Source organism: Oryx dammah, unplaced genomic scaffold (genome assembly GCF_014754425.2).
Source record: "Oryx dammah isolate SB20612 unplaced genomic scaffold, SCBI_Odam_1.1 HiC_scaffold_22, whole genome shotgun sequence".
NCBI classification, from domain to species: domain Eukaryota; kingdom Metazoa; phylum Chordata; class Mammalia; order Artiodactyla; family Bovidae; genus Oryx; species Oryx dammah.
Window position 1 is genome coordinate 11,730,155 of NW_024070206.1, and position 18,464 is coordinate 11,748,618.

At 48.7% G+C, this 18,464-nt stretch overlaps 1 protein-coding gene across 1 annotated transcript in view; it reads right to left on the reverse strand.

The window, feature by feature from the left end:
• MAPK4 (mitogen-activated protein kinase 4) overlaps positions 1-12,427 on the reverse strand; it is a 62,292-nt gene extending 49,865 nt beyond the window's left edge. Inside the window, exon 1 of the mRNA XM_040264464.1 lies at positions 10,799-12,427. Within this exon, the coding sequence (XP_040120398.1) occupies positions 10,799-11,344 (546 nt within the window). The 5' untranslated portion in view covers positions 11,345-12,427. The remainder of the gene's footprint in view (positions 1-10,798) is intronic.
• Between the last annotated feature and the right edge of the window lie 6,037 nt (positions 12,428-18,464).

Sequence of the window (18,464 nt, forward strand, 5' to 3'; positions counted from 1 at the left end):
TCATCTAACTAGCCAAGAAGGCAGTATGCTCAGTGGATAAAGCATGACCTCTGAAGGCACCATGAGGTGGTTATTCTATTAGGCTTTGAAACTTTGAACCCCAATTCTGCCATTTACCAGCTGGGGGACCTGGCACAAGTTACTGTCTGTGCCTCACTGTATTCATCTGATGAATGAGATACCCTTTCCTAAGGGCCCTACTATCTACTGGGGTAGAGGCATCATCATGAACATTTTAGATAAATAATCACATTGGCATAGGGTTAACTGTTACAGACAACCAGAGGAAGGTGTGATTAACTCCCTGAAGAGCTTTTCAGAATTGGGGCTTTTGAGTGGAGTTTGCAGGGATAATTAGGTGTGTTTGTGGGAGCAGAGGGAACAGTGTGGGGGACTAGACCTGTCACCAAGTATTTTCCAGCAAATGGTGGGAAGTCAGTGATACACCGCAAGATGATTGGGTGGCAGCAAGTGAAGCTACAGATAAAGGTGGTTCTCTCCCAGCTCCAAGTGTAGTACCGATCGAGAAGCTACCCATGAAAGTAAGGATAAACATAGCAATCGGATGCTCCCCTTGAGCCTTCTGTTTCTATACTGCTGTCTTTTCAATAGACTACCACGGTAGAGGATGAAGAAAGAAATCACATTTCAGGAGAAAATGAAAAAGGATTTGATCCAATTTTCTAATCCTGCTTCAGTATAAACATAGACATATCTGCCTATAGAATAAGACAGTGTGTCATGTTCCTGAGACATTTATGACCTTGGAGTCCCTAAGTAGAGAGGCTGGAGTCAGAACTGGAGCAACTGGGATCCTTCCCACCAAGACTGAAGGGACAGAAGATGCTATCTGGAAGGATTTCCCTTCCCAGCACATCTCCTAGGCAAAATGAATGAGGAACACATTATTCAACACTGATCTCCCAGACCGTCCATTTCATTATATGTAATAATATTCATTAAGCATGCTACAGGGATGTAGACATAAGTCATCAACACTTCCTCCAAGGTGCTTGTGCTCTAGCATTAAAAGATTCACAGCCACACAGAGCCTTGCATCATTAAATGTCAGGGCTGGCCATTTCTGATCACGATGGAGCAACCAGTGCTGGATTTGCCCTCCTGCTGAAATCAAGTATAAAACAAAACAAATACACACAGCAGTTTTTAGGGATTCAACAAGAGAGTCCCTTGGACTGCAAGGAGATCCAACCAGTCCATCCTAAAGGAAATTAGTCCTAAATATTCATTGGAAGGACTGATGCTAAAGCTGAAACTCCAATACTTCGACCACCTGATGGGAAGAATGGACTCACTGGAAAAGATTCTGATGCTGGGAAAGATTGAGGGCAGGAGAAGGGGATGACAAGAGGATGAGATGGTTGGATGGCATCACCTACTCAATGGACATGAGTTTGAGTAAACTCTGGGAGTTAGTGATGGACAGGGAGGCCTGGCGTGCTGCAGTCCATGAGGTCACAGAGAGCCAGACACGACTGAGTGACTGAACTGAACAGGCTGTACAGGATCCTTGAGAGAAGGGAAAGAAACACATCAGGTGAGCTTCGTGTTCACCTGGCACTCTGCCTGAGTAGATTTCCAACCACTACACAGGAAGGTGGAACAAAGCACAGTACGGTTGTCCTACCGAGCTGAGGAATTGGAGGCTGGGGTCTGCAGCTGCAGAGGCACTGGAGCCCTTGGGGCAGGACATTGGAGAGGAAGGAGCCTCACAGGATACACACTTAGGAGTTTGTAGAGGGGGGAGATCCCTACAGATCTCTGGCTGAAGGCTGGTCTGCACATACACAGGGTGAGATCTAGCAAAGAGTAGTTACTTTGGAACTTACAGCAGAATGCAGATAGTGGAGGTTGCAGAAACCCTGGACACCTAGGCGTTTCAATCCAGCCGGAAGGGGAAAGTCCTTGTTCACATTCCAGACATTCAAGTGAGACAACAGCAAGGTCATGCCACAGGAGTAAGGGTCATGCTCTGGAGTCAGGTCCACTCTAGGCCTGCCCTGTCGAAACATGAAAGCAAGCTTCAACAGGCTCAAGGATCCTGTAATTTACTACGGGTGAATTAACTCTCTGTCAGGACAAAATTCAATACTTATTAAAGGAAGACAATATAATTCAAGCTCCTTTCAGGGTAGCAACTGTAATACCCACAAACAACCAAAAATTATTAGAAATGTGGAGGAGCAGGAAAAGTAACCCCAATTCAAGGAAAACAAAGTCAATAGGAAACAGATGCCAAGATGTCCCAGATGTTCAAATTAGTAAAGACTTTAAAGCAGGTATTATATGTTCAAGAATGTAAAGAAAAATATCTCAGTGAGTGAAAAGATGGAGAAATCTCAGTATATAAGTGGAAACTATGAAAAAGAACCAAATAGAAATTCTAGGAAAGTGCAGCATCCAAAATGAAAACTTCATCCAATGAGCTTAACAGCAAATTAAACGTGGCTGAAGAAAAGGTCAAGGAAGTTGAAGACAGAAACATAGATATTATCCATTCTGAAAAAGAGGAAAAAGATTGGAGGACAAACTTTTGCAACACACCAAGCTGAGTAACATACATATAATCAGAGCCTGGAAGGAGAAGAGAAAATGGGAACAGGAAAAAATGATTGCCGAAAGCATCCCAAATATGATGTGGGAAAAGACACATATCTGAGAAGTTCAATGAATTATCTAAATCAGATAAGTACAAAGAAACCCATACCTGGGCACACCACAGTCAAGCTTCTGGAAGTTAAAGATCAAGAAAGAATCTTGAAAGCAGTTAAGAGAGAAAAAGACATTACATATGGAGGAGCAATGATCCATATGAAGACCTTCTCTTGAGAAACATTAGGGATAGGAAATAAAGCATGGGCATTTTTAAGTACTGAAAGAGAAAAATATAGATTCAGAGCTTTCTGTCCTGGTAAAACATACTTTTTAAATGAGAGTGAAATAAACACTTTCTAGATAAAACAATTTGTCCCCAGCAAGCCTGAACTACATAAAATACTAGCCACTCTCTAGCATTCCTAGCAAGAAGGCTGACTTCCTGCTTCTTGAATTCTTCTGAAGCTTTGGAGCTCACCCATAGGAGATGGCAGCTCTAATTGTGAGTAGGTGAGTGAGTAGGCTGGTGTTGACAGGAAGGAGGGAGGTGGTGATCTCTGCGCTATTTAATCAACCATTCACCCCCAGTGGAGAACTGGACCTATCGGTGTATGGGAAGGACGAACTTTGACATTCAGAGAAAGGCAGAAAAGGATGACAGGTACGCACTGGTACAGTTAGGCCAGCTGTCAGTAATGAAATACCTGCAGACTGGTTGGGAAGTGATCACCTTGGCCTCACTCCCAGATACTCCCAGACATCCCTATGATCGAGCAGTGAAGGGTCAACTTCTGGCAAGCAGGGCACCTCCAGGACTCTGCCAGCTTCCTTTCAAATTGGTTGGTGCCTGGGCCATGCCAGTTATTAAAGGTTTATAATGTCACCACTGGAGCTCAGTGGGGTTGCTTCCCTGTGCATAGCATTCTGGCAGTGGGTAGAGAAGGATCCCAGGAGGCCTAGGGACAGAATGAAGACTCTGCTCCTGGGGCGGGTGTCGGGGGGAGGGGTGCAGTAGGAACCAGGGAAGCTCTGAAAGCCACCAAAATGAACTTTTCCAGGTCAGCCTGAGGGTTTAGGGACATTTGACTCTAGAACAACCTGTTCTAATCCCCCAGGTCATAGTTTTCCATTTTAAAATGAGATATTTCATAGCATTTTAAATAAATCTTTTCACCTCCACTGATTGAGAATAATGTTCTTAGCAGCTTAAGAACTTCTAGCTGGGGCCCCAGCAAGTTGTTCTTCAACGAGTCCACTCTCTCATGAAACCTTGGACCTCAGGAGTGGCAGGGCCCCTCCCAGTGCCTACACTGTGGACCCAGGTCCTTTTCTGGGATGCCAGGCAAGCCCCTCCTCCCTTCCTGCGCCTACTTATCTGCATCTTCAAGGTGGAGGCCATGCAAAATACAAGCACACAGAACAACAAACGGACAGTCTCTTGATCAGCGACAAAGACTCTATTTCAGCCACAGAGATGGACATTCCTTCTCCTAGGTTCAGGTTCAAAGGAATCTGTGTGTCTGCCTAGGCAGGCAGAGGAGGGTTACCTTGGCCTAGACAGACAAGAAGCCATCAAAGGCAGGCAGAGTGACCCGGAGGAGGAGGAGGTGGGGTGGATCAACACAATTTCACCAGCAAAAACACAGCTAATCCAAGCTCTGTGCACAGCCTCTGAAAGCTGGCTGATACATTTGCCATCATGTACCTCTTCGCCTCCTTTGGGACCTTGAACCACAAGTCTTAACAAACTGCAGTAATTTGCTGAGCCCTCAATCAAACAGTCTCACTGAACTGTGAAAGCAATGTCTTGTCTTTAAATAACACCTAGTGAGGTAGTTTACACCAGGATAAAAAGCATGTTTTCTAAAATCTTTCTCGTATCTCCTTGTTTTTTTTTTTTTGCAAGTGTGTCTGACTCTTTGTGACCCTATGGACTGTAGCCAGACAGGCTCCTCTGTCCATGGGATTTCCCAGGAAAGAATAGTTGCTCCGAGGCACGTGCGATCTTATTTCCCCAACCAGCGATCGAACCCATGTCCCCTGCATTGCAAGGTGGATTTTTAACCACTGGACCACCAAGGAAGTCCCCAGAAAGTGGCTTTAAATAACTAGAGTTATTTAAAGTCATACCACTTCCTTCTCTAGGAGATCTTCCTGACCCAAGGATCAAACCCATGTCTCCTGCTTGGCAGGCAGATTCTTTACCATTGAGCCACCTGGGAAGCTCCAGTATCACCTAACTCTTGTTAAAGTCAAACCTAAACAGAACCAGCACTCCTGATGGACTGCAGTTTTCCACCAAGGTCAAGGGATGGTGGACCAGGCGGTTTCCAAGTGATGTGACTGAAGCCTTAAAAGTCATCCTGCCTAAAACCATCTTCATAATTCCCCATCACAGTGCCTGATATCACCACCATTAAGTACCCCTTTTGGTTAAGGTACCTACTTCAAACACACCTATGTTACCTGGGAGGAGTTCTTAGCCTTCTTCATTGAGCTCAACTCTGAGAACCTCAACTGCAAGCATCAGCAGATACACCAGGAGTGTCCACTTTCTGGGGACTTCCTTGGTGGTCCAGTGGTTAAAAATCCACCTTGCAATGCAGGGGACATGGGTTCGATCCCTGGTTGGGGAAATAAGATCGCATGTGCCTCGGAGCAACTAAACTCTCCCATCACAACTACTGAGCTCAAGACCTCAACTGGAGTCAGTGAAGCGGAACAAAAGACCCCACGTGATGCAACGATGATCCCGCGCCCTAACTGAGACTCGATGTAACCAAATAAATAGCAAGTATTTAAGAAGAAACTAAAAGGAATGCTCACAAGATACAAGCAGCTTGCTCACAGACTAGCTACTCCACATCTTCAGATCAGTGATGCTTAAAAGTTCACCCCCATGAGAATCCCCTGGAGGCATGTTGAACTGCAGCTTTCTGGGCCCCCACGCTGAGTTTCTGATCCAGTAGGTCTGAGATGGAAACTGAGAACCTGCATCTCTAACAAGTGCCCAGGTAAGGCTGATGCTGCTGGTCCAGAGCCACGCTTTGAGAACGATGGTACTAGTTGATCTCTAAGGAAATCTTCATGAGATATGGAGGCAGAGTGTGAGAGCATTCCGATCATGAATTGTAAGGGAAGAAGACGGATGGTTCTGAGGTATTGGGTTGGCCTTTGAAAGCCCAGGTTTTTCCATAACATCCTATGGAACTGTCTGGATCTTAAGAACCTTCTGGCCAACCCAACAGAAAGGGGTCAGGACCCAAAGGCAGGCCAGCATGGCAGAAACCTTGGACTTGTTTGAATGACCCACCAAGACATATGCTGCTACTGCTGCTGCTAAGTCGCTTCAGTCGTGTCCGACTCTGTGTGACCCCAGAGATGGCAGCCCACCAGGCTCCCCCGTCCCTGGGATTCTCTAGGCAAGAACACTGGAGTGGGTTGCCATTTCCTTCTCCAATGCATGAAAATGAAAAGTGAAAGTGAAGTTGCTCAGTCATGTCCGACTCCTAGCGACCACAATGGACTGCAGCCTACCAGGTTCCTCTGTCCATGGGATTTTCCAGGCAAGAGTACTGGAGTGGGTTGCCATTGCCTTCTCTGAGACATATGCTATGGGCCTCTTACTCTTGCTTTCTTTCCTTTGCAGTTTTCTCTGCTTACTACTCCCAGGAAAAGCAAGTCTGCTGGCGGCCCCTGGCAAGGACAAAAGATGGTTCCCTCTCCCAGGCCCCTGCCTGGAGGGACGTGTTCACACAGCTAATCAGGCTGTCAACGCCCTGTTCAGCCTTCAGCACCCTCTCCTGGGGGCTCCTGACATTTCTCAGAATTTACACAGAACTTAGTGAAGTCTTAAACTACATTTTTTTCCCTCTTTTGAGCTCATCTACTCCCTAATAGGATAAATTCTAAGGGAAACATGCTCTTCCAGCTGCCTCCTCTTGACACACACACAAGGAACTAATTAGCGGGCCTGCCGAGGAGGAGGGCAGAAAAGGGTTCATGACAAGAACACAGGCCGGCAGCCGCCCTCAGGAGGTGGGGGCTCCTGACTCGCCCTTTGGCCATCACGTCAGGTTGTTCACTGGCTCGGTCATGTCCGACTCTTTGCCACCCAGTGGACTGCAGCACGCCAGGCCCCCCGTCCGTGGGTCCATATGTCGGTGGAGGGGAAACTGACATCCGGGTTTCTGCCTGGTGTTACCACGGCATCTACTGGGCAAGTGGTTGTGTTAGTGATTTAGCCTTTCGTGCATCAGGAAAGCCTTTGACAACCCTGCTTTCACTGAGGCTAACAAGGATCCTATGAAATAAGCAGAAGGGGAATGATAGCCCCATTTGACAGATCAGACAGTTGAGAAGGAGCTCAGGAAAAAACAGTGGACGTGGGACTCTTGGCTCAGCTAATCCATGTGTGGTCTTAAACAGATCTCTTTCCTAGGTCTCAGTATTTCCATTTGGGAGATGGAAGAAATGGACCAGGTGATTGGGAGGTCTCCTTGCAGATCTCTTATTCTGGGCATGACCTGCACAATAAAGGAATTGCAGTCACATGGTGAATGACTCAGAGAAACCAGGGGTCCCCCATGCCGTGAGAGCCGCCAGAGTACCCCCATTGCTACCCACTGCCACATTCTAGTGTCAGTGTGGGTCAACCAGGGCCTCTAGTTGCCCTCTGCCTTGCAAAATCAAAGCTTGGGGTGGTGTGGGAGGGGGTCCTGTGCCCATAATGTTTGCTGACTGTAACTTGACGCTCCAAAGCTGTCAGATACTCATCAGAGAAGAGAAGGCCTTTTCCTCCATGAGACAAACACAACGGCCACCTACCTGGGCCAGGCCCTGTGCTAGACGAGGGGGTTGTGGACGGGAAGGAGACTTGCTGTCCACTCAGGACAAAGTTACAACGAGGACAAGGAGCACCGGGTGCTGCATCCATGTCCAGCTCCTCCCCCCGCCGTCAGATCACGAAGCCTGTCCCTGACCCTGGGCTGTAACCCACACAAAGGCACTGGCTGCAGCTCACATGCACATGAGCTTCTTCGGGGCAAGTGTAGGATCCTTGAAGCTTTCAGAGGGGTCAAGTTTAGAGCCGCTCCCGTGAAGGCAATCTTCCTCCAAACACACCGGGGAGAGCAGGTGCATACTTCTGACTTCTGTTGGCTTGAAGAATGCCACGCTCTCTCTCTGAGAGTCAAACCTTCTAAGCACATGGAATCAATGACCCCAACTAGCTTGCCATCTGCAATGTGTTGGCCCATGACAATGCTTCCTTTTGTTCACGACAGTCAGCACAATCACCTGGGCCATGTCTCGGGTACAGGATTAGAGTCCCTGGAGGAAACCAATATGAACGTGATACAGCCGTCAAGAACCACGGAGCTCTTAGTCTAAGAGAACACAGAAGACAGCAGCAGAAATACCACAAAGCAGACAACGGTGGGTGCTAGAAGATCCAGGTTATGGGGGGGCGGGGAATTCGAAGGAAGGAAAGACCCAGACAGCCTCCATGGAGGAAATGGCGCATGGAAAGACCATTCATCAAGATGCCAGAAGGCCAAATTCTTGTGTCCCTTCTGCCGCAGTCAGCCAAGTAATCTTGAGAAAGCCAGTTCTCTCCATCTTAAAATGGACCATTTGCCCAAAGTGCCTCACGGCATTATGAGAATTAAATGAGAACTGATTTAAATGCAATCAGATAAAGGCACCGAATATAAAGCTTTCGTCATCACTTGGGGAAGAGTAGGGAGGAAGCTAAAAGCAGAGAGCATACGAGGGAGGAGGCAGGTGGGGGTGGGGGACGCCTGCCAAACTCAGGGCTGATGTAAGCACCTACTGGGCCTGTCACTGGCTCCAGTGATTTTTTTTTTCTTTTAAACCTCCCACAGTTAACTTTATTGAAGAGAGCCCACGAAAGAGTAAGTCAGAGCATCTAAATTCCTCTGCATAAGGAAAATCAAAGTCCCGACCAGAGACACAGTGGCTTCCCACCCCTGAGGGACAGGCGCACAGCCACCGTTGATGGTCAGTGAGCCTGGGGCTCCTCCGTGGCTCCCAGCGTAGCTCCCGGGCGCCGTGTACTCAGCCAGCACTCTGAACAAGGCGGGGTGTGGGGGGGTTCCTTACTACTTTCTAAGGGGCTTTGCTTTTATATTCCATTTTGATTCATAACCACGAGCCAGGGGGGCAGGCAGGGCACATATGATCACCCTTATCAAAGATGGGGAAATAGAGGCTCCCAGGGGTGACTGTGTCCCAGGCAACATCCCCAGAAGGGAGCCTGGGTCTCTGTCTCCATCACAGCATCACCTCCTCACACCTCCTTTGGAATCACTGCCGCAGACACTGCTTGCGCCAACAACCCCCTGCCCTCATTTTCCTGAAAGCCCCCACCACGTGCAGTTCTGCGCCCGTTCCCATAATAGCACTTCACTTGCATCGAAGGAAAGCTCCTCTTATTATTTCCAAATGTCCTGGTTTATTCCAATTCAGAAGGTGGTTTTGTGCATCCCAGAAATAACATTGTCATGGATTCTCTGGTCCTTTTACCAAATAAGGGCAGATTTGGGTTAAAACTTTCGGTTCAATTGTTTGGAATCACTGCTCCTTTGAAAAAAAGAGAACCAACACAGGGAATTAGGAATACAGAAGGGCATGGGATTTTTTTTTTTTTTTACCGTGGACATTCCTTCCTACAGACTTGGCTGTCAGGTTTGACAGATGGTCTGGCTGCAGAAGTGGGGACAGAGGGCAAGCTCATGGTTCAGGCAGCACCAGGCAACAAGAGCCAGCTGGGCTGATGCGAGGTCTGAAATCTGAGCTGGAGCCCAGGTTCCAGCCAGGGAGGGTGGGACAGGGAACCCTACCCCCCAGCCCCCTGCCCACGCCACCCCACTGCTGCTGCCCCAGGCAGATTGGCACCTTTTCTCAGTGTCTGTGACCTTCTGGCTGGAGGCAGATAGGGTGGCAAGGGAGAGCAGAGGAACTGGGCCTCAGAGAGAAGGCTGGAACACGTTCAAGGTCAGAGATGCCCTCCCCATTCACTGCCCACCCCAGCCCTGTGGCTGGTAACAGGGCTGATGCACCCACTTCCCGAGGAATGCACTTATTCTCTTGGGTTGGCCAGAAAGTTCATTTGGGTGTTTCTGCCTGATGTTACAGGAAAGTTGGGATGAACTTTTTGGCTAATCCAGTAGTAAAAATTCATGATTGACAAGTTTTGGCAGGAGGCCAGAAGTCACAGCCCCCCCACAGCTCTGTTGAGGGGTGCCTGCCTGAGATGCTCAGAGGCTCCCATAAAGTCAGAGGAACTGGGCTAAGGAGAACAGAACTTCAGAGAACTCCTAGCTCCTGAAGGGCCCAGTGGATTAGGTAAGAAGAAGTCAGGGGCCTTGAGAACAAGTGTCAATGTGGCCGGGGCAGCTCTGATCTCTGCAGCTGCTGGTGTGTTTAGCTGACCACCATATGGGGTCTCAGCACCAACCAGACCCTGTGGCTTCAACATCACACTGCGGGCCCAGGGCATCATGGGACCTGGGAGAGCTGAGCCCTTAGCTGGATAAGGTACGCTGAGAATGAGTTTATCAGATTCCCCGTTCATGCCTTTGTCCACAGACAGAGAGAATGGAAGGCAGAGTGGGGCAACTTTGATGAAAGGAGGAGGCAAGATGAGCCAGAGAGTAAGACTCAAATCCTGGGAGGCCTCCCGGGGAGTCCTGAATAGAGGGTAGGGAGGGGAGGAGGTTAGGTGGACTGTGGGGATAAAACGGTGCTAGAGGCAAATTCACCAGCAGCGCTTTTTTTTTTTTTTTTTTGGCTGTGCTACAGGGCTTACAGGATCCTAGTTCCCCCACCAGGGATTGAACCCAGGCTGTGGCAGTAAAAACCTGGAATCCTAACCGCTAGACCACTGGGGGAGCTCCCCAGCTGCACAATGATAAAGTCATGGAGTTTAGAGCTGGATCATCTAATCCAACCGCCTCCCATAGACCAATCACTGGTCATGGCCAGGTGGCAGAGGCAAGACTAAGAGCCGGACCGCCCCTCTTTCTTGCACCCTCCAGCTTCCCGCAAAATACTGAGCCCAGTCCTCTGATTCCACTGGAGCTAGGAATATCCTCTCAAACACTGAGCGTTCTTGAGGATTCCATGGACCGCCCTTCTCAGCCGTTCCAGCCAGACATACCTTGTGTGAATAGTGCTGATCAACGATCCTCGCCAACCCAAAATCCCCAATCTTGAGCACGAGGTCCTCGGTGCTGATGAAGATGTTGGCGGGCTTCAGGTCCCGGTGCAGCACGTTGGCAGAGTGGATGTACTTGAGCCCCCGGAGCAGCTGGTACATGAACAGCTTGGCGTGCTCCTCGGTCAGCGTGCCCTGCTCCAGCAGGCGTGCCAGGTCGGTCTCCATGTACTCCTGGACAATGTAGGCCACGCTGAACTTGAACAGCTCGCCCTGCAGGTCGGTGCCCTGGGGCCCCAGCACCTCGTACACCTTCACGATGTTGTCGTGGTCCAGGCGCTGGATAATCTTGATCTCCCGGAGCGCGTGCTTCCTGCTGCGGGCGTCACTCAGGGTGATCTTCTTCACCGCCACCTTCCGGCGGGCCCTGCTGTCCACGGCTGACAGCACCAGCCCGTTGACGCCGAAACCCAGGGGCTGGAACTCAACGAAGCGCCCGCCCAGGTCATACCCGTAGACACTGGCGAGGCAGCCGCCCTTCTCGGCCATGGTTGGCTCAGTGGTCAGGCGCTGCCCGTGGGACAGAGGGGCAGTCAGGAAAGACCGAGTCCCAGCTCCTGGTTTCCCCAGCCCGCCTCATTCTGTCAAGTCCCAAGGCTGAAGGATGCCTTTTCTCCCGGTGATGTCACTGCCACCGGCTCTCTGGAGACAAGAGTAGCATCTGTCCATACCCGCTGAGCTGCAGAAGTTGGAGGCTCAGGCTGTCCCCTTAGCCTTGCCCTGGGAAGGCTGTCCACCAACTCCTATATGCCTTGAGCCTCCCTGGAAGCTTAGAATGGCTCATGATTCTTTCAAATACAGTATCTTGGAAAGAAAACCCAGTCCCATTATCTATGTGAATGGAAAGTTTTCTCTCATGATGGACCACAAAGTAAAGATGCAGAAACTCTCCCCTTTAAATCCTGTGTTATAAGAGGTTACTTCTGGCTTAAATGTGGAGCCGTCACTGAGCTATGTTCCTTTCCTTTTGATGGTCCAAAGTCTAGTGGTATTGCAGCCTCTGGCAGCCTGGGAGCTGCCCTCCAGGTCCCAAACAGTATGAAGGGATCCCAACAGTGGATTTGAGAGGCTTGTAGGGACTTCTCTGTACCTCTGCCAGCTTTCTACCAGCTCCTCTCAGATTCTGAAACCCAAACCAGTCTGTTGAATGCTGGTGAAGAAAGCTGGAGAAATTCAAGCACCTTTCATGAGCTCTACACCAAGCTGCACCTGAAGTCCCAGACCTGGGTCTCACCTGCCTGGCCTGGATCCTCCAGAGACTTCAGAGGCGGGCAGTGTTCTCTGTCACCCCCTCATCCACGTCACCGTGAAGGAGACTGTGTTCTGCTGGACCCAGAGAGGCTGGCGGAATGCAGCATCTTTCAGACCGAGTCTCCTTCCCTGTCAAAGAGACAATGTTGGGTAAATTTCCACACTTCAGCTTCCAACACCTTCCCACTTGGGTGCCTTTTGTTAACCAGCCCAAGTGTTATTTGATCTGTCCAGCCAGCTGAAACATTGCTTGCTCAGGGGATTCCAGGCTTTGCACTGCCCAAGCCACCCAGCCTGCTGTGTGCAACGCTCCCCTGGAAGAGAGAGAAGATGGATTGATTTGATAAGATCATCAGCTAGTGTGCCTTTAATGTAAATGCCTTCTCCCTGAAGGTTAACATGCACAAGCTGTGGGTGGCAGTGATCAGCTCTGACTTTTGCAGAAATCATTCATTATGCCCTCCAAACACACAGCAGCAGCACTAGCAGAAAAGGGTAACAGTAAAAAGAAACTCATTGCAGACGGAAAATAAGGGATCAATAAATTTTTCTACTTGGACCCCTTTTCTTCCTTCTTTTGCAAATGTCTTTGAATATTTTGAGAGTATTTGCTAAACACAGATTTAATTATTTGTATCTCTTGCTTTCCATGTAATAGCACAGGAATGCATACATACAAACTATAAGGAGATTTTATTGCCACCCTAGAAAAGGGACTTTCTGCTCAGCAAAGCAGGACATAGGCTTTTCAGCAGGACAGCGGGATTGGCAGATGAATCATATTCTTTTGATAATGGGGAACTAGCTCTTGAAAGCAATGAGTCAGATCATATTCTGATTGCCCCCTGGTGGTTCCTGACTCAAATTACAGGCAAAGGACTTCAGTGGGGAGAAAAAAGAAATGGCAAAAATAGCAATTCAGGTCTCTGTTGTTCAGTTCAGTTCAGTTCAGTCGCTCAGTCATGTCCGACTCTTTGTGACCCCATGAACTGCAGCACGCCAGGCCTCCCTGTCTATCACCAACTCCCAGAGTTCACTCAAACTCACGACCATCAAGTTGGTGATGCCATCCAGCCTTCTCATCCTCTGTCGTCCCCTTTTCCTCCTGCCCCCAATCCCTCGCAAGTAAAGGCCATATTATAGCTTCTTAGGGAGTGACAGATTTCATACATTTGTTAAGTCCACATATATACAGAGAACAAATGCTGTATCCTGTGCAGAGGAGTGAATCTAGCCAGGGCTGCTTCTTCATTCTCTTCATATGTAGGGTCCCCTACAGGGCTACATACACATCTGAACTTTGCAAATGGTAAATGAACCAAGACAATTGTCAACTCAATGCTCTAAAATTAAGGGGACAAATTAGAGGACACAAGTGATCTGAAATGGTAAACAATCAGATGCTCTCTAAAGACTTCTAATGAAAGGAATTTGCCAAGAATCTGAAACATAATAATTGCTCAACAGGTATTACCTATTGTTGCTACTCTTAAAAATTCCCTTTACTTGAATAAGATGTACCCGCTATTCTGATGTTTCATCAACCTTCAGTAATTCTACTGTACATGTTTTTATTGGGCCCAGCCACAAAATAATCAGAATTTCAGATTGGCAAGCAATTGTAGCAAACAAGTCCAGTGGTCCTTAACTGAGGGTGGTCCTGCCTTCTTTGGCTACTCTGACAAGGAGTCACCACAGGCCTTTAATGGGCAGAGCTGGATTTGCTAACCATCCTGATGAGCATCTTCATCAATGAATAATGCCAGCATCTCCACTGAGAGACTGCAATTCTAGTCCGAGTTCCCACTTTGCAGATAAGGGCACTGGGGCTCAAAGAATACCAGCTTAGTGCTTCTAGCACAGACAGGGTCAATAAACACTTGCTACTGCTGCTGCTGGTAAGTCGCTTCAGTCGTGTCTGACTCTGTGTGACCCCGTAGATGGCAGCCCACCAGGCTCCACCGTCCCTGGGATTCTCCAGGCAAGAACATTGGAGTGGGTTGCCATGGCCTTCTCCACAATAAACACTTGAGGAATTGATAAATACCATTCACTTTGAAGATTCCAAGCCAGTTAGAGACAGTGCTGAGACCACCCACTGAGTCAGTCTGTGGCCTGTGCAGTGAAGTCCACTTGGTCACCTAATTCAGGGGAACAAAAGAACCACCTGGGGCCCCATTCCATCCCTCCTCCAATTCCTGCTGCCCAAGTCGGGGGATAGAAACTAAACTGGAACTCCTTTCACTTTCCACCCATATACTTGGCCTGGTTCTCAAGGGCACAGCAAACAGAGGCCAATTGTATATTTTGCTTTATGAGGGGAGACGCTGAAGGCTTCTTCCCTTTCCGGCTCCCACTGGGCAGTAAACAGAGACGGGAATGAGCACCTAAACAGGGAGATGACATCACCAGCAAGCTGCAGGCAGGATTTGTTCCAGATCAGCTGCAGTGCAGATAATCTGCGGATAATTAAGAGGGACTTTATTTATTTTTAAAACTCTTTTGTCTTCCTCTCACAGGCAGAGGGGCTATCATGAGCGTGTGTGTGGTTGTGTGTGAGTGGTCTGCTCAACAAACTATTGGCAGGTACCTCTTCACCTTGGGAAGGCTCTATTCCAGCTACTGCCCTGTTCTCATGGCCTGTAAACACACTCTTTTAACTCCTGCCTTGCTTCTTTGCTTGCATCTTCCCTGTTCCCGAAATATTCTGCTTCCTGCCCACTTGTTGAAACCCTGTCCATCATTCTGAATCCAGATGGAGTCTCACTTCCTCCCTGAAGTTTCTTCAGTGACATTCCAATGTTTTCTGAACTCCTGTACATCCGTGTGTATAAACTTTATTTGACATTTGCCATATACTAATCTGGGCTGTTATTTAACTTTTTATACATGTCCATCTCTCAACTTGACTTTAAGCTTCAAGTCCAGGACACAAAGCAGCACTTAGAACATAGTGGTGGATTGGAGTTACCTTCGGTCCATTTGTTATGTCTACAAAACCGCAATGGCCAACTTCCCGAGACAGTCTGCCTGCCCCTCCCTTCCATCACTGCCCCAATGCAACTTGTTCACTGCAACAGGGCTCTTCACACAAGCCTCAGCTGCTCAGACAAACCAATATTTCTGAACTTAGATGCTGCCTCTCTTAGCATTTCAACATAAACCAGGCAGCCCTCGTCTGACCATTTCTCTGTTCCCATTTGAGTTGACTGTGATTCATCCCTTCTCAAACCTCCTATTTTCTAAGTTTTCCCATATCATTCCCCTATAATTTCTACCATAAACCCTTTGCCTTTGCCCACAGGTGGACTGATTATGAAACACTGATTACCTAAGAAGTCTCAGATTAGTGGTTCTTTTCTGGTGTGGGTCCATCAGCCCTGGGAGTCCCAGACCCCACACCTGGATGTGCCCTCCTGGGCAGAGGGTGGATGGCAGCTCTTGATGTGATGAAGCGTCTAGAGCAAAGCACAGCTGTTCCCCATTTGGAGGTGGTGGCTCAGAGCTGCTCTGAATCACAGGTGTGATTCGGAACTAGGGAGCTGGCATTCACCTTGAGAGGCGGAAAGGTCATGGCCCAGTTGTGCTCAAATGACACTCAAGGAGAAGAATGCATGTAATTCTTCCAAGGGCAGCAAGGCTCCCATGATTCCATGGAGAACGTTTTAATAAAACACACAAATGGAAATCTCTACCCCAGGACTCCGTCCAGAGGAGCTTCTCCTCTCCATTGATTTCTCACCAACTTTCCACCAATCTCTTATTTGAGGCCAATTAATTATCCTCTCATACATTCAGCTTTTAACATGTAGAGGCAAACCAGAGACGAGCTGGTGCATGCCAACTGCCCCTTTCGAGGACTCCTGGGGCTCTGGTTTACAAAGTGGCTTTGGAAAGTCTAAATTTAGACTCACCTCCTCTGATCTTCCCCAACCTCACATTGGCAGCTTTCAGCAGAAACTATGGCCCCCAGCAAGGTGCTGACATTTCCCAGACACTGCTTTCTTTCCACTCCTGAGCATCTAAAATCTTACAGGAAAGCCTCCCCCAGCGGGGCGATGTTTACCATTGAACAGGCTATCCACTGCACAATTCCAGGTGCTATCATTCATATCACAGTTGAGTCTGCCTGACTCAAAATCTGGTGATCCTAATTGCTGTAGTCTATGAGAATGAGGTGCCTCAGCAGAGACTGACAATTTTTTTTTCCTATAAAGGGTCAAGAATAAATATCTTAGGCTTTATAGCACTGTCCCTGGTGCAACTACTCAACCCCGTCTTTGTATCAAAAGAGCAGCCACAGACAATACCTAAATGAATGGCATGGCTGCATTTCAGGAACACTTTATTTACACAAATAGGTGGGGGGCTGGGTTTGGCCAGGAGGTAAGTCGCTGACCCCTGTTCTGGATCACGTAGGAACATCTTCTAGCTTGTTCCCAAGGAGGCATTGAAGTATGCCATAACCAGGCCCTTCCTACCCTACCTCATTGCCCCTCGGAGCTGCCCTAGGCCCTAAGCCTGCCCTCCCTAGGAGGTTCCCTGGGCTCCAGACTCCATCAGGCTTAGTTCAGCTCATCTACAGGTTGCATGCTCTCAGGACCCAGCTTTCCAACAAACTACTTACCAACCGTTTGATGATTCTACAGTGCTGTTGATGGTCCTCACTCCCAAACCCACATGCGTTTTCACGGAGGCTTTCTGGGGAAGTGGCGAAGACAGCATGATGAAGACGGGGTACCTACACACAGGGAGGGTTCACGCTGGGCCAAGGGGCTGACATTAGTTGGTTGGATCTCACAAGTGCCCCTTGGGATTGATATCATTCTCCCATGAAGCCCCCGAGGGAAACAACTTTCCCAAAGCCACACGAGCAGCCAGTGGCAAATCTGGGGGCATAAACACAAGTCTGCCTGCCACCAAAGTCCACACTTTTCGTCCCTGAAACATATTAGCTGAGCCCAAGTAAGTGATTCCCATCAAGAACTATCTAGACCCAGTGTGACTTCCCAGGATTAGTGAAGGACAAGTTTGGGGGAGGCACACCTTGTGGTTCTTAAAGCACAAAGCAGCCCCCTTTTCAGCATGTGTTCAGCTCCAGTATGGAGATCACAGGTAATCAGCCCACTTGGTAAAAAGGAAAATGGAGAAGTAAAACTTTAAAATGAGATTGGGTGAAAGAAAACCAAACCAAATACAAAGTCAAATCAATAAATAAACAAAACTTCTGCCAAGTTCAAAGAACCATAACCCTGCCTTCCAACCAGTAAACCTCAGATGCCAGAGCCCCTGGCTGCAGAGACTGGCCATCTTAGAGGGAAGCTGAGCTGAGCATCCTCCCAGCTGGTCTCATAGCTGCCCCTGGCCCCCTGCCCAGGAACCACTCCCACTTCCTCCAAAGGAACAGAGACCAAGTCTGGGTCAGCCACTGAGCGGCTGAGCCCAACTCAGGGATGACCCAAGGTTGGATGGGGGCTCTACAGCAGAGCTTCTCAACATCGGCACAATAATGATTAAGTCATTCTTGGGCTTCCCTGAAGGCTCAGAGGGTAAAGAATCTGCCTGCAATGCAGGAGACCCAGGTTCAATCCCTGGGTCGGGAAGATCCCCTGGAGTAAGGCAATGGCAACCCACTCCCGTATTCTTGCCTGGCAGACCACAGTCGCAGAGAGTCAGACACAACTGAGCAACTAACGTTTGCACTTTCACTCTTGGCTGCAGGCCTGGCCTGTGCGCTGCAGGATATTTAGCAGCATCCCTGGCCTCTACCCACTAGACACCAGTAGTGCCCCCTAGTTGTTGCAACCAAAATACCTCTAATCATTGAAAACCATCTCCAGTGGAGGAGGCACAAAATCCCATCCAGTAGAGAACCACTGGGCCAAAGCAGCACTTTCTAGCAGAGACTGCATTGTCAATTTCACAGTAGAGTTATTTGTTTCATGGAGCTCAGGGGGCCTCCCAGGTGGTATTTAGTGGTAAAGAACCTGCCTGCAAATGCAGGAGACATAAGAGATGTGAGTTCAACCCCTGGACCGGGAAGATCCCTTGGAGAAGCACATGGCAACCCACTCCAGTATCCTTGCCTGGGAAATCCCATGGACAGAGGAGCCTGGCGGGCTCACAAAGACACGACTGAAGCAACTTAGTGCAACAACACGGTACAGTATTACCAAAAATTTAGCAACCCTAGCTCTGCCCTACTAAGTGCCAACAGCACCCCTGGTTCCTGTGACAGCCTCACTGCCAAAATCCCAGAGGGTGATGACATCTCCCACACCCATCCCCACCGAGGGCCGTAAGTCTAAGTCAATCGTGCTAATTCAACTCCCATTTGACAGTGGGTGGTTCAGGGGTG